The sequence below is a fragment of the Rhopalosiphum padi genome, chromosome 4, assembly GCF_020882245.1.
Source record: "Rhopalosiphum padi isolate XX-2018 chromosome 4, ASM2088224v1, whole genome shotgun sequence".
Lineage (NCBI taxonomy): Eukaryota > Metazoa > Arthropoda > Insecta > Hemiptera > Aphididae > Rhopalosiphum > Rhopalosiphum padi.
The window spans coordinates 33776520-33792048 of NC_083600.1; the positions used below are offsets into that span (position 1 = coordinate 33776520).

A 15529-nucleotide genomic window follows, 5' to 3' on the forward strand; every position below is an offset into this window, starting at 1 on the left:
GCGACGACGGGGCAGACGTTCCGCCGGCCGACGCGCGAACCCGGTCAGTTGGGTTAGGTTAGGCGAGAAAACCAGTTGGCGCGGCGCTCGCACCACAATCGGTTTAAATACACTAAGTATTGTGTATATATATATATACCATATTGTATTATTCTTGTATATTATTATTATTGCCGTCGGTCGTCGCCACCACCGCTACACCACCGTCACTACCACCACCGCCACCGCAGCCGCCGCCGACGCCGACACCGACGCCGCTGCCGCTGACAGAACCTCGCCGCGGGCTAGATACACACACCACCGTAACCCCGCGGACCGGACGGGATTTCCATACACCCTCGACGGCGGGTGCAGAGAGAGAGAGAGTGAGAGAGTGAGAGAGACGGAGTAAAACAAAAATAATAAATACGGCGTGAGCACCTGTTTTGACGATCGCCGCCGACGTACGTCGATCGTGACGATAGATCATTTTTAACGGGTCCGGCGACGTCCCTTCTCCGAAAATCCCGCAGTCGTTCGCGAAACCATAGGATCATTTCTATCGGCGTGTAAAATCGTCTGTCGCTTCGCGTCTTCGTAACCGCCGCGCGTACGTCCGCCAGCCACATCGCATCGTCTCGCCGAACGCGAGCGAGCGACATAAATCACGAGCACCGCGGGTGTCCACGTGCCCCGCACGTCCGCGCACCAGCCGTGCCCCGCGTAACTCGTAATATTATTATATAATCATCAGTCGCCCTCCCCATTACTATACCGTAACGGCGCCGATAATATTTGCAAATCGTACGTGTTAAGAGATACAAATCGTACGCCGTTTTTACGCGATCGCCGGCGAAACGTGCGCGACACCGCCGCCACCGCCGCATGGCTCGTCTACCGGCCGTGGGGTGGTACTTGCTGCCGCTGTGCGCTGCGGCCGTGGTCGTGTGCACGCTCAAGCACAAGCAGCAGCAGCCACAGACGAAAAAGGACGACCTGTCCCTGTGGATCGACGAACAGCAAGTGAAAATGTACAGTGGTGAGCATCGACGACGATTGTAATGTGTATAACAAACGCTCGGTTTTTTAGACGAATTTTGGTGATTTTTACTTTTTTTTTTTTTTATTAACTCGTCTTATACATAGTTGTAAGTACTACATAAGTACTTACATAGATTATAACACGACGTGTCGACATATGTTAGTGTGCAAACAGATCTGATTTTTAATGGTTTTTTTTCTTTTTATCGTGGTGATTATTTACTTTTCTGAGTGGCTGCAGCCCATGTAATATTCATTAACGAATTCTGAAGTAGAATATTTTCCTAATACATGATGAATACATGCATACATCAAATATTGAACCAATATTGGTTTCTTATTATCGTATAGATAAGATGCGGATTGAAGTGGTAGAACCGCAACACTGTATATAGCTAGGAACACCCCTCGAAATTATAATACTCCGTATCGTTTATGGTTTATCTAAACTTTTAAGTGCTTATAAATAAGAAAAAAATATTGTTTGAATGTTCAATATCATACATACATCGACATTTTCAGATTAATATTCTGTTTAAAAGTTGTTATCTACGACTATTAAAATTAATATAATAACATTTTTGGTTTTACAAAACTACAAAAATTGATTTAGAAATGAACGTGGCATGTAAAAATGTACAATATGGGATCATTTTCTTTATAAAATAACATTTATGGCGTCCAACAACTTTTTATCGTATAAATATTTTAAGGGGTGACTTTTTAACAAGAACACCATATCTCAAAAAAAGTTTGTGAGTATGGTTAGTTTATTTATTTTATTTACTATAATTTTTGAGACTTAATCGAATCACACTTTATAGTTTATAAGTTGGATTATAAGCAACGAATAACTTTTTAACCTATTCAAATTCAATTATTTCAATTTTATTCCTCATGTATTAAATTTAAATTCAACTTACAATTTTAAAATTGATTTAAGTACGTTCAATTGTGTTAATGTTAAGTTATCAAAAAGAGTATTTTTCCTAACATTTGAATACCAATACAATAATAATAGTAATGTCGAGACTACAATTTATTTATTAAAATCATTTTTATTTGCATTACATATTATATAATATATATGCCTATGCGTGTAACAATTTTCGGTAAGATAATTTATTTGAGAATAACATTTGAATGTCGAACTTTGATTTATGTTCCTATAAGATAATGATTCTCGACTTTTTTTCTACTAAAGATACCTTTGAGATTTATCTAAAAATTCCGGGACACCCAGTCATAGATCCTACATCATTTTGATGGTGATCAAAATATTTACATAACTCCTCAAAGTATAATTTATTGGATAATAAGTCACAAAAATTTTTTTCTTAAATAAAACAAACAATTAGAAAATAAATATACTGTTAAGCTTTTTCTCAAATTTAGCCACTTTAAAAAGGTATTAAAACAATGTATCGGAAACAAATAGTTTATTAAACAGGAAATTTAAATTAGTGCAAATTCACTATTTCATATTAGTTAAATTAATACAAAGCATGGCCGGGTCAGTAAGTAACGTATACATACTAATGTGAATTTATATTTGTTATTAGCCAATTACGAAAAATAAAACTTAGCAGAAGGGCGTAGAGTAAATTTGCACATGGGTTTAAAACGAAAAAAAGTGTTCTACCAAGGTTAGATTAAGTTATAGCTGCGTCTATGTGCACCCTATACAGTCTGTTAATCTTATACACGTGTACTACGGCTGTGGTATAGTCGCGGCGCACCTACATTTAATAGTTTAATGCTAAAGTGCTGCGAAATATCGGTTTAGATTCATTAAAATAAGGAATGGAAATAATAGGATACTAATATATAAATAAAATATTACAATTATAAAACATAGAGTAGTATGTTATTTACAAAAAAAAAACGTAGATTTTCTAAGAAACATCACTCTATATATTATGTGTGGTCGTGTGGATGGTGTATACGTATTTTAAATTAATGGTTCCTAATAATTTTTACGTAGAAATATATTTAAGTAATACTTAAAATAGTAATGACTAATGACATTAATAAATAAATAATACCTAATATCATAAATGATACGTGTTAAACCTGAATGTATTAACATTTCACTAATTTAGATTGCGCACACTTTCAAATTATAATTTTTAGCAAAATTATAAATAAAAAATTGTATTATAAATTATATTATGAGTAACTAGTACTGGTAGTAGATATAATATATTATGTTTTGTTCTTATTATATTAGTATCAAGTTCTTCTGGCATGGACATCTAAACTTAATGCTATTGAAATACAATTTTTTTGACATTATATAACAATAGATAGATAACAATTATTATTTACAATAAAAATATTACGTAAAGTATATTATGTATAAGTATACTTACTATATTATAACACCGTCATTCACATCAATAATCACTTAAATATTATCATCGGATTATTGATTTATAATCAAAGTACTATTCAAAATATAATTTAAACTAGTCATAAAAAATTTACCATAATATACTTTTTCAGTGTCATATTTTAGCTCTGCCAAAAATTATTTAAAAAAGTATAAATTTGTGTAAGTAACTACTTTGATTAGGTTAATGGTTTTTTTCAAGGAACTTTTTGTAAGGTTCAACGAATGATAATAAATTTTAAATAAACGTGAATAAAAGTATTTTTAGAAGTTTTAGTACACTTTAATATCTATATTATGATTATATCATGTATATTATAATATATACTGTACAATATAGCCGTATAGTTATTAGATATACTAGTTACTCTACAACTTTTTAATTATATTCATGTACCAATAAGCAATAAATATTTTTCAAGGACGCACGTTTAAAAGGTGAATACAGAAGTAATAGTTTTTTGTCTTTTAATCCACGTGAATTGTTCTTAATAATAATGTTGTTTATCAAAAGAATTGTAATTACAATTTTTATTTAAACAATACAATGTTAAAATACATATATAAAAACACATACCTGTTGTACATATCATAGATACCTATTATCTATTGCGAGATATACAAATGATTGGAAATATAACACTTAAATTGATATTTTGTATTTTCTTTCGGCCGTTTCATTTTTAATTCGTTCTCTGATACTCATAAAAACATTTTATTTCTCAACAAGTTCAATTCAATTTCAAAAAATAACTTTTGCTTTTGTTAATTTTATATACATTTTTGTCTCGCCCATTTAAAAAAAAATTCATTAGTTAGTTACATATTTTGTTTAATTTAACTAATTATCTAAAAAGTAACCCCATTTATCGTATCATGAGGTTAATAACTAATCAAGATATTTCATTATATTTAAATGTCGTAATTAAATTTGTTTTTATATAAATTATTACCAAATGTTTGTTATATTATTTTATTGGGTGCCAGTCTGTACTTAATAAAAATAAATATTTATCATTAAACAACTATATTAGATTAATATATTATATATTATTGTTAATAATCAAAAAATAATATTTTATTACTGATTGTTGCTTAAATCTTTTATATTTTCAATTCCTCAACACTCAATATTTATCAATGTATTGATCAAAAATTGGTTAGGTTCTAAAAATAATAAAAAGTTTGTAAAACGGCAATTACTTGAATTAATAAAAACATGTCATTTTTATATTATGACCAGTATAATATTTAATAATTGACTGATATCCTTTCATTGCTAAAGTTTAATGCCTAACTATATAAAAAAAAGAAGTAATATACACAATACGATCAATTCATAATTGCTAATAATATTATAATATTTTATTCAGATAATTCGGTGCATACCTACTACTTTCGTCCCATATTGTATAATATAATAGGAGATAATTGCGAAAAAAATCAAAATTATTCATGCCAACTTGTATCTCAGTATACCTTTTTCATAATCATAACTTATAATTTTTTCCCCAAAATTTATTCTGAAAACTGATTGTTTGAATGTACTTATATGTACTACAATATATTTTTTTTTGCATAGTACTATAACATGCATGTTACATTTATTATATAAACGTGTATAGAAAAATTTTGATTACCATTTATTATACATTAACTAAATATTACATAGACTATCTAGTTATTCCATACAATATAATTTTGATTCCTATTAAAATATTAGGTATTTATGAATATATTATATATATTTAACAAATACTAGAAATCTTAACTTATATTTATATTTATATACAGCATATTACAGATATATAGAACGAGTGATGACGACGATGTCAGCCTTATCTAATGACTGAAATATTTATGTTGTATTTAGGTACCTATATTAAAATAACAAATAATAATTCGTACAATTGATTTAAAACTATACTGATATATACTCCAATACTCGTATTTAATTATACCGTGATAAATTTAAAATTATATAATACACATAACACATAATATTTTATGTGGGTGTCAATTTTTACTTAATTATCCGTCAAGTTTTTTATTAGTTATTGCTGTTATTACTTTATTAGACAAATATTCAAGTCAAATGTGCGTAACTATATATAATATGTATTATAGGCCTTAAAACGCAATTATCAACTACACAGTTATTTCTAAAATTTGCTAAATAGATGAACACGTGTGTCTTCGCGAATAATGAAATATTATTATTTATTAACAATTAACATATTATATTATACATCTTCAGTAGATTATAATATCATGAGCCATTCAAGTGTTGAACCCTATATCCTACTTTGACAAAAAAAAAAAAATTATTATAATGTACATTTTACACGCACATTACTACTAAAAAAAAATTAACTCACACATTTTTTATAATATAATATCCTAAAGCTTAAAAAATATTATTAAATTATTACTGACCGACACGTCTAATTAGCGTATGTTTTGTAGGATTTGGACCGTTTACAGTATTTATTACAGTTATTGTACGATTTAAGACACCAGTATACACCACTATAATAATGTTGTTATTTCGATATTTGTTAAACTTATTATCGATTTAACATTTTAAAGGTTACATTTATACTATACATTTTAATTTAGAAGTAAATTAATCTTGATTAAATTAAATAAGTATTTTATATTTATAATATACCTATGTCTTATATATACCTACTATAAAATTTTACTAAGTACAAAAATAATATGAAAATCTTTTAGTCTAATGTTATTTTTTCGAAATATTTTTTTTTGAATTCTTTAGATTACGAATATCGACATATTTTACGTCACACCCCACCTCCACGATAAACTCATTCTCATATTATATTTCGGGCATATATTAAGTAGGTACCTACTAAGATAGTAATAATAGTAATATGTATTGGGTTTGTTTATATTAAACCATTTCTTAAGTAATAACTAATAATATATATTCTAGTATCTCTACTCATTGATCATAGTTCGTCTTGAAAATTGTATGTTTAAAAATTGCTAACACTTCATTAAAAAAAAATATAATAATGTAAAAAAAAATGCTGATATAGGTGTTAGTCTGTCATAAACACTTTTAACGCTATTAATCTGTATGAATAAAATAAAACAAAAGTTAGTTTTATAATTTATAGATTATATTTGATTATTAAATAGATTAAATGAGCATGACGTAACATATGTTGATTGTAAGGGGGCGTAGCCTCTCACGAGTCACGAATTGAAGAATAATTTAAATTATTGCCCCCTTCAGAAATGATTAGCCACATTCAATGATTATCTAGATCTGGGTTAAAAGTTTTGTAAATAATAGTAAAATTAACTATAAATATGAAAATTTAATTTTCAAACTAAGTTCAAAAATTAAGTTAATGGGTAGGTAGTTAAATACAAAAATAATTTCTTATTTTATTTTAAAACGTAGGTATTAATAATTTATTTTTAATACTACAGTTTAAATAAGAATAATACTTATTTTTAAATTGTAATATATTAAATATTTTAATATGTAAATGCTGAAACGTTAATTTTAAATTAGGCATACAATATTTTATGTAAAAGTATATTTATAATTTAAAGATTAAAATATATAACATTCAATAATCCTATACCTAAAAACTTAATAAACCCATACACACACATACATTATACGAACGTATATAAATAACTGTGTACCTATTTATAATATTTTTAGTTAAGTCGTTAGAACCTTTAGAATATAAATAATTATGATAGTATTACAATGTATACATTGTACTTCGGTGTACCTAATTATTATGATACCTAGTACAGGCGCCATAGAATTATAAACTACTAATATAATATATCATTCATTTTTTAATATTAATCAATAATTATTATATATTATATAAAAGCAATTACTGTCTTATAGTAGGAGATTCGTAAACACATATGATAAAAATTTAAATTTAATTTAAAATAGGTTATTAATATTTCATAACTCATAAGTACATTTAAATAGCATTTGATTCCTGGAGATGCAGCATGTTATATTATATAAACGATTAATTTTAAAATTTTAAAATAAACATTTATAATGATAATATTAATTTATATTATAAATTTTAATTGCCAAAGCCTAAAACTACACTCATTGGCAAGACATCGTAATGAAAATAGAGTTTTGTATAAGCTGTTTTAATTTTAAGCATAATTGTAATAGAATTTGATTTGATGTGCATTTGTATTAATTTGGTTTTTATGTCAAATTCAAATCTTAAAGCAATAATGTTCACCAAAGAGTAATCCCAAATAAGCAGTTCGAGTAATTCAGACGTCTAAAAATCGTCTAAAAGCCGCCTAAAAAAACATCAATACAATAAAAAACTGTAGTTTCAAACTTTAAGTAAAATTTTTTCAGGTCTGAAAATGCCAATATATGCAATTATGGAAGGTAAAGTCACGCCATATATTTTGGACAAAAATTTTGAACAGTATTTGCCAGTCATTCCATCTGAGGTGAGTGACGAGCGTTATGAAATTATTATTATTATTATTATTATTATTATATTATTCCAAATGTATATTTACGTTAATCACATACTGCAGGTTGGTTATGTGAACTTCACATGGATGTCTGGAAATAAGAATTATTTTTACATGTTCGACACTCTAGATTCGGATGACAAAAACATACTGGAACCACCCACAGTTACTGTGAAAACCGACGGTAAAATACCCAAGAGACCCAAAGGTAAACTAAATTTTTTATATAATATACACTAAAGTCCAATTTTAATTATAATTTTTATAACTATTAACTAAGTATAATATATGCATTGTGTGCTATTAAAATAGGCTCTATAAATATAACGACTTCTTAGTTTTATGAACTATAAAATTAAAACGGCTGTTACCATGTGTTAAGGATGTAAAACCTTTGAAATATACTTATATACCTAACAATAAGTATATAAAATACAATCAGTGCCGCAACTGGTATACTGTGCATAGGTGCAGGCGGTGCAACGCACCCGTTTAATGTGCCTCAAATTTATATACCAAGACATTATACTACACAAATTCTCAACGAATCATATATAATAATTATGATATAAAACGTACAAATATTTATTTATGACGTTTTAAAAACATAAAGAATTGAATAAAATGTTACCTCCCCAACAAAATCCTATTATAAGAAATTATATGAACAGTGTCAGACATAATTAAAAAAAAAAAAAAAATGAGTATTTATTTTACGGGCACATGCATATATTTGATAGTATACTATAATTTAGTAGTCCGAACAATATACGATTCTTGCATAATGTCAAAGTACAAGTTTATATAAAAGTGAACAGAAGTATAATGTCTTTCGACTTTCATACGCCTGAAACTACGTCTAGATTCAAACATTTCAAACCAAATAAAAAAAGGTGCGCAATTGAGTACCACTCTGTTCTACAGTAAATGTCGAGTGGACCATTGAATGGTTAAATTTGAATTCATTGATATATTATTAGCTATTATTTACAAAAAACGGTTCTGATTGAAGATTTTTTATTAGTCTATGTTACTAAATATGATACATGTCTTGTATTTTTTTTTTTTTAATATATTGCTATTAGATCGGTACAGACTGTACAGTACAGTAATTTATTTTACTATTTGTAATACAATATGTTGAATTAATTGTTATCAAAGAGATTGCATTTGAAATTTTATTGTATGTATAAAATATTAAAATATAATAATATATGTAAAAGTTTTAAACGACAATATTTAAATTTAACGTTTTTTTATACAATAACGAATATATTTTGTAAATGCATTGTTTAACTATTAACTCCGTCCAAATTTGAAAAATGTCTGAAAAAGGAAAAATTATACTTCTATACTTTTTTTAGATTTTCCGATTTCAGTATGAACTATACTTATAAAGTTATAACTTATAAGTTATAAGGATATTTGTATTCAATTTTTAAGCCCAATCTATAAAAATTGTACATTTTATTCATTTTCAACAGAAAATTTTTTTTTTAAAAATTGAACTTCAAACGCTGATAAAAAATTAATATAATTTTTTACTATAGGTAAAAAAACTTTTATTGAAATTTATAAAAATAATATAAATAACTTAAAAAACAGTTTAAAGAAATATTATGTATGGGAAATTTTAAAATTCTAACATAAACATTTTATAAAAATTTTAAGTATCTGTACATCGATTTTGTCAAAAACTTTCCAGTTTTTCATTAATTATTTTTTTTCGTTTAATTTGAAATATACTGGATATATATCGACCTCTTAGGTAAAAACTATACACAATTTGCAATCAGTTTTCACCATCAAAGTTTAAGATCGAACCATTTAATTGACTGTTTATCGCGTGTACGTTAACACGTATTATCGTAAAATCAATACATGCTCTGCTCAGAATCTAAAAAAAGTTTGCACAGTTAAACGTTTTATTATAATAATTATTATTAAATAGCTATTAAAATAAATATGCATGATAGTTCAACATTATGATATACATGATCAAGGACAAAAAAAAATACTATATTATAATAAAACCAATCAGTTATACAATTTATACATTATAAAATATACAGCATAATAGTATTGATAGGTTCTTGATGCGCCTGATGCGGTATACGCCGCCGCATCAATGATGCGAAGAAAAAGAACATGCATGATAGTTCGACAATCAGTGACGTGGTGAACGACATTTTTCTAATGCAATTTCTTAGCTCTAGAAATTTTTATGGAGCTTAAAAATTAAAATTGGTGTGCATGAATGATGGTTAATTAACATAGTATTTTTTTGTATTAAATTTTTGATAGCCTATGTCCTATATTGAAAATTCTAAATTACCATATTATGTTTTAGATTATATATTATGGTGTATGGGATATCGTAGTGGGTGGGTCATTGTTTAAATACTTTACTTAAGGATCGAAATATGCTCGCCACGCCACTGTCGACAATTATCGTGCTGTACATGAACAGGGACAAACAAAAATATAATATTTTATTGTAATAAAACCGATCGATCAAACGTTATGAATTATGCAACATAATGTTATATCGATGCGTTCTTGATGTGGCCCGCGGCGCTCTTCAAAAATATGTTTCAACAAAAATCGAAAATGTTAAACGATGCTCCGATGATGTGATTCCGTGACCAACTGCCCATTTTTCGCGTAAAGGTGAATTTTACCATGACATTGTGCTGTTCTACTGTTTGACGCTGAACGGAAACCATACCTTTCTGCATTTTTTAATACAGCTACCTTCAGCACTAGAAAACTAAAACACGCGTGGCACTGTCACACAAATTAATTAGTCATTATACATTTCGCGCTGCACTACTATACCCATAATACGTATGTTTCTTATTTCACAAATAATAAGCACTGCTTAATATATTATGATATTAGTAGCGTACTCAGATTTTTTGAAAGGAGCGAGTATGAGTATTTGACTATTCTCAAACCATATTATAATAAAAAACAAATACTACTACTACTACTAATAATAATAAGAATAATAAATTTTTCCTTTTACTTCCTTTTCAAATACGTTTTTAAGCATTTACCTATTCAGAATAAGGATTTTCATCATTTTTCTTTAAGAATATATTCTACATATTATATTCATTCATATTACCATTTAAGGAGCATCGTTATAAACTCCATACCTACAAGATTCCTATTACCATAAAATCACGTAAAATGAAAAATTCATGAAAGAAGATATCAACAAATGTCAAAGTGCTCTTTGACAGTAAAAAGTAATTTATTCGAAAATTAAAATAAAATTTTTCATAATATTTTTTGTTGCAAATATATAAATACCGTGTCATTAAGTGTTTAAACCTAGTTTTAACCCGTGTTGTTCTATATAACGGAGAAAGTAGATACGAGGAACGGAAAAAAAGTTCATTATAATATGGATTACTGTGAAACACTGGCAATCATTATTGTGATTATAACGAAACATAATAATTACCATTGTCGCGGTAATATCGATATAAGATTATAAGATACACATAAGGTGTCAGGGAAACTATAGTATGTGTACACTGTACATATTATAACCTATAACACATAAATGTATAACAGTATAACACTATCAGTAACAGACTATGAATACATCTCTGCTTGGGGAAACTTTTTTACCAGCCCTCAAAAGAGTAATTACTTAAAAAAAACTCATATTTAGCACTATAGAAAAATATAATATAATGTTAAATTAACCGGGTACTGTGCACATTATCCGATTATCGTACTCTACCCTTAACATATATAATATGAACAGCCTATCCAAGGAGAAAAGTCCGGATATCATCCCTGCATTTTCCGCAACTACTGAATATTACATAATATTCTGTAAAAAATATAACATGTAACATACAAGATATATCTGACAAGTGGAGTTATAGGCTTACCTGACCTAATCGTAATGATATTATTATTATTATATTACAATTTTTCTACTATAAAAATAATATTTCGTTATAAATATTTTAATATAATTTATTATATTTCGTTTTTTTTTTATAATAATTTTCTTTTACAAATATCATCGTATAGTACCTATTATCCACACGATTATTGTCTATAATACTATTCTATAATTTGACTTACAGCGTAGAATCTTCACAAACAACAATATAATAAACTATTTTTAGTTGCATTTCGATTGACCGTCGTCGGTTCGTCTTACCTGTCGGCGGGTGGTGAACGAAACCGATGATGCGCCCATGCCTCTGAAGTGCTAGCGACTAAGCCTAATGAACGTCGCTCGTGATGCGGTCCGCCGACCGCGGAGAGATGCGGCTCACAATAATAGTTTCAGTCGGATTTTTGAGTACGGAAAGCACGAAAAATTCAAACCATGCGTCAATTTTGTGGCCGCGAACGACCGTCAGTATATAAAATATACAATAGAAATACGCGGACGGTTCATACACGGGCACACGGCCCGTGATTCCGTGCTTCATGATGGTGGCCAATTTGATTACGACGATGCACCGAAGCCAAAATCGACCGTCAAAAATTATGTTAAACTACACAAACATCACTATAATCCCGCCGAATGTTCCTCTATTTGTACACTCGTGACTGTATCAGTTACCGCTCATTTCATAATGCAGCGGCATGTCGGCGGCATTCATGGGAATGTGTCGTACTCAATTTTTTCTCTCAGAATTTCGAACTTCTATGTGGATTTAACTGTAAAAATCATAAAATTTGGATCATTATATTAATTTAAAGACAGTATTTACACAAAATAACAAGAAAAAACAAGAAAAACAATTACAAACTTGATTTTATATACTCAAATTCGAACTTAATTTCTTAATGAATTTTGAATTGTTAAAATACCTAGTGTTCTTAAAGTTCGTAGCGTCCAAAAACCCAAATAAGTAGGTACCTAATTATTCATTTCGATTTCGCATAGTGCATCGTTAAAAATTATTTCACAAATTTGAAAACCAACTCACCGGTGCATACTATTCGAAGTATAATCTTAAGTTGATAACTCATTAAAACATGTCAAAATTGATGATCTATATTATTTAAATATAATAAAACCTCATAATAGGTAATGGAAATATTTTAAAAAAAGTAAAAAAACGGTTTTTGATATGCGATAATAATCATAATATAATAATATATTATCAATACGTTTTTACATAATTATGTCCATCAGAATAAGCAGGATATTGCTATATTTGCGAAAATAAATAAGTAATTGGAAGACACAGGAGGTTTGAAAGAATAATGTATATGTGCTCACTAGCTGTTATCACTGCTATCTCTACTCTCAAACTTTCCTGTAATACTGTACTGTTAAAAACGCACTGAAATAAAAAACCAATAAGCGTTTAAAATTAATTTAAAAATTTTTTCCTCATTCAATTAAATGTATACGTTTAGATTTTATTTAAAAAAAAATATATTGTATAACTTGAACGTCGAACGTGTCTAGTAATTTTTAATTTTTATTTATGATGGCTATACCGTTAATCCGCTGTGATATTCCTCTGAAAATCTGTCATGGTTGTCGGTTGATCTAAAGTATTTATGTATGATTTGAAACGTGTCAACGTTGAGAATATTCTTCCAGTTTTAGCTGAAGTAATTGGTTGGTAATTATGTGTCGAACAGTCTTAACAGTAGATTAGTATTTGATACTAAATTATTTGTACAATGAATTAGTGTATCATTGTGTCAATAACTGATTGTGGGCTGTCACTTGTCATCCATATTTCAAACCTATATTTTTACTGACATATCTCACGCACAAAATGTAATTCTATGACTATAACTGTCATAGTCTGAAAGATCTTTAATAAAAATAATAGCAGTCTTTAAAATACTGATTTAATGGAATCAGTTTATACCACTAGTCACTATAGAAGAACTAATTCCACGGAGAGACGATATATATATTATATGAATTATAAATGCATTTACAAAATAGTCTGTCATCATCCATCTGTTTATATTTTATTTATATAAAATTCAAGTATACCCCAATGAATTACGACCACTACAACAATCATTGATAATTGACAAAATAACAATGGGGAAGAACTCTTCAATTTTCTATAATCCGCCTGTGTACACCACTATTATAGAAGCCGATAGAATTGTTCTACATTCACATTTTCACAATATACACTGAGTTGACGTCAGTGCTACAACAAGGGCGTCACATTTTTATTTACTGATAGGTTACTCGGATTTTATCGTTCACATTTTTTCTAGATATTATAACAATGCAAATATGCAATGTTTAATCATGACGTTTTAGTCGTTTTACAAAAATTGTGTATTCAAACAACAATCTTTGTAACGTTATAAAATATTATGAGCAGGTACTGAGGACCTGAGGTACCTTTAAAGGCAAACAGACAACAGTAAAATGCTCCACCATAAGAATTTACTATAAATTAAATAATATAGCTAAGTAATCTAAATTATGTTATAATTTTTTTTTCAATTTAAATAAATTGAATTTAATATTTAGAAAAATTACTGACATGCGCTTTTAGATTATTTTATGTGCAGCGTTTGTTCGTTGGTGGCTGCAATAATAATTATGGAATAGATGAAACGTACTCTATATTATTATTGCGGTATTGCATGTATTTGCTTATTTATAAGTTATAACCTACTAGTTAGGACGGATAAAGAGATACATTTTGTGGGTGGGCACATGTCCCTCATATTTCCCTCCTACCAAATTTGTAAGACTAAATAGGCCCACTGGATTATTTTACCACGGTTAATCAAAATTCTAGTTACGCTATATTGTAATATACGAAGACTCAAAATTGTAGTTTTGATTAACAGCTAACTATATTTAAAAATAAATCTGATTAAAATTAAATATCGTCATCTACACATAATAATTATAATATAATAATATATTATAATATTATATTATTTACTATATAAACATATAGTGATAATATAGTTAGGGGCGTAGGGAAGGTAGGTACTTACTCATATAATAGTTAGATTTATATAAACAACACAAATTATATGCTATTTATAAGTATTTTAATTATTTATTATCATAATGCTTAAGTGAATTTATCCCATGTATTGTCTTTTTCTCATATAATGATTAACAATTATACATTGTACATGCAGTTCCGTGCAACGCGATTTCGCCAGTTTTACATTTTTACGAGAAAAAAAAGAAACACGAGTGTACTCTAAAAATAAGTACAATTGTACCACATGAAATATAGATGTTGATCTACATAACAATTTTCCTTCTCAATTTTACAGGCTTAGGAGTTAGGATTGACAACAAAAATCAATTGTTGGATTTGTTGAAAATTGTTTCATATTTTGAGAGTACATACTATATATAATACACTGTTTAAAATATTAATATATAAAAAACTACATATGTAAAAATGTAGCAACGTAATATTGAGTTTTTTTATTGATTTTCTAATTCTATTAAAAATTTAGTTTTAACTCTTATACATTGACCAAAATAGGTCAAGTAGATCAAAGAGTAAAACACATTTAGACCATTAGACCACACCATTAACATATATTGATTTGCCACGATGATACTTTTTATAGTATATGATTAAGGGTTATATTAAG

At 28.1% G+C, this 15529-nt stretch overlaps 1 protein-coding gene across 2 annotated transcripts in view; it reads left to right on the plus strand.

Moving 5' to 3' along the window:
* The window catches only part of LOC132929077 (protein shifted-like), a 22612-nt gene continuing 7083 nt past the window's right edge, over positions 1 to 15529 (plus strand). Inside the window, exons 1-3 of one of the 2 annotated variants that reach the window (XM_060994144.1) lie at positions 1 to 1018; positions 7803 to 7900; positions 7991 to 8135. In XM_060994144.1, coding sequence (XP_060850127.1) covers positions 865 to 1018; positions 7803 to 7900; positions 7991 to 8135 — 397 coding nt within the window. In that variant the 5' untranslated portion in view covers positions 1 to 864. The remainder of the gene's footprint in view (positions 1019 to 7802; positions 7901 to 7990; positions 8136 to 15529) is intronic. The other variant, XM_060994145.1, reaches the window with a different exon arrangement.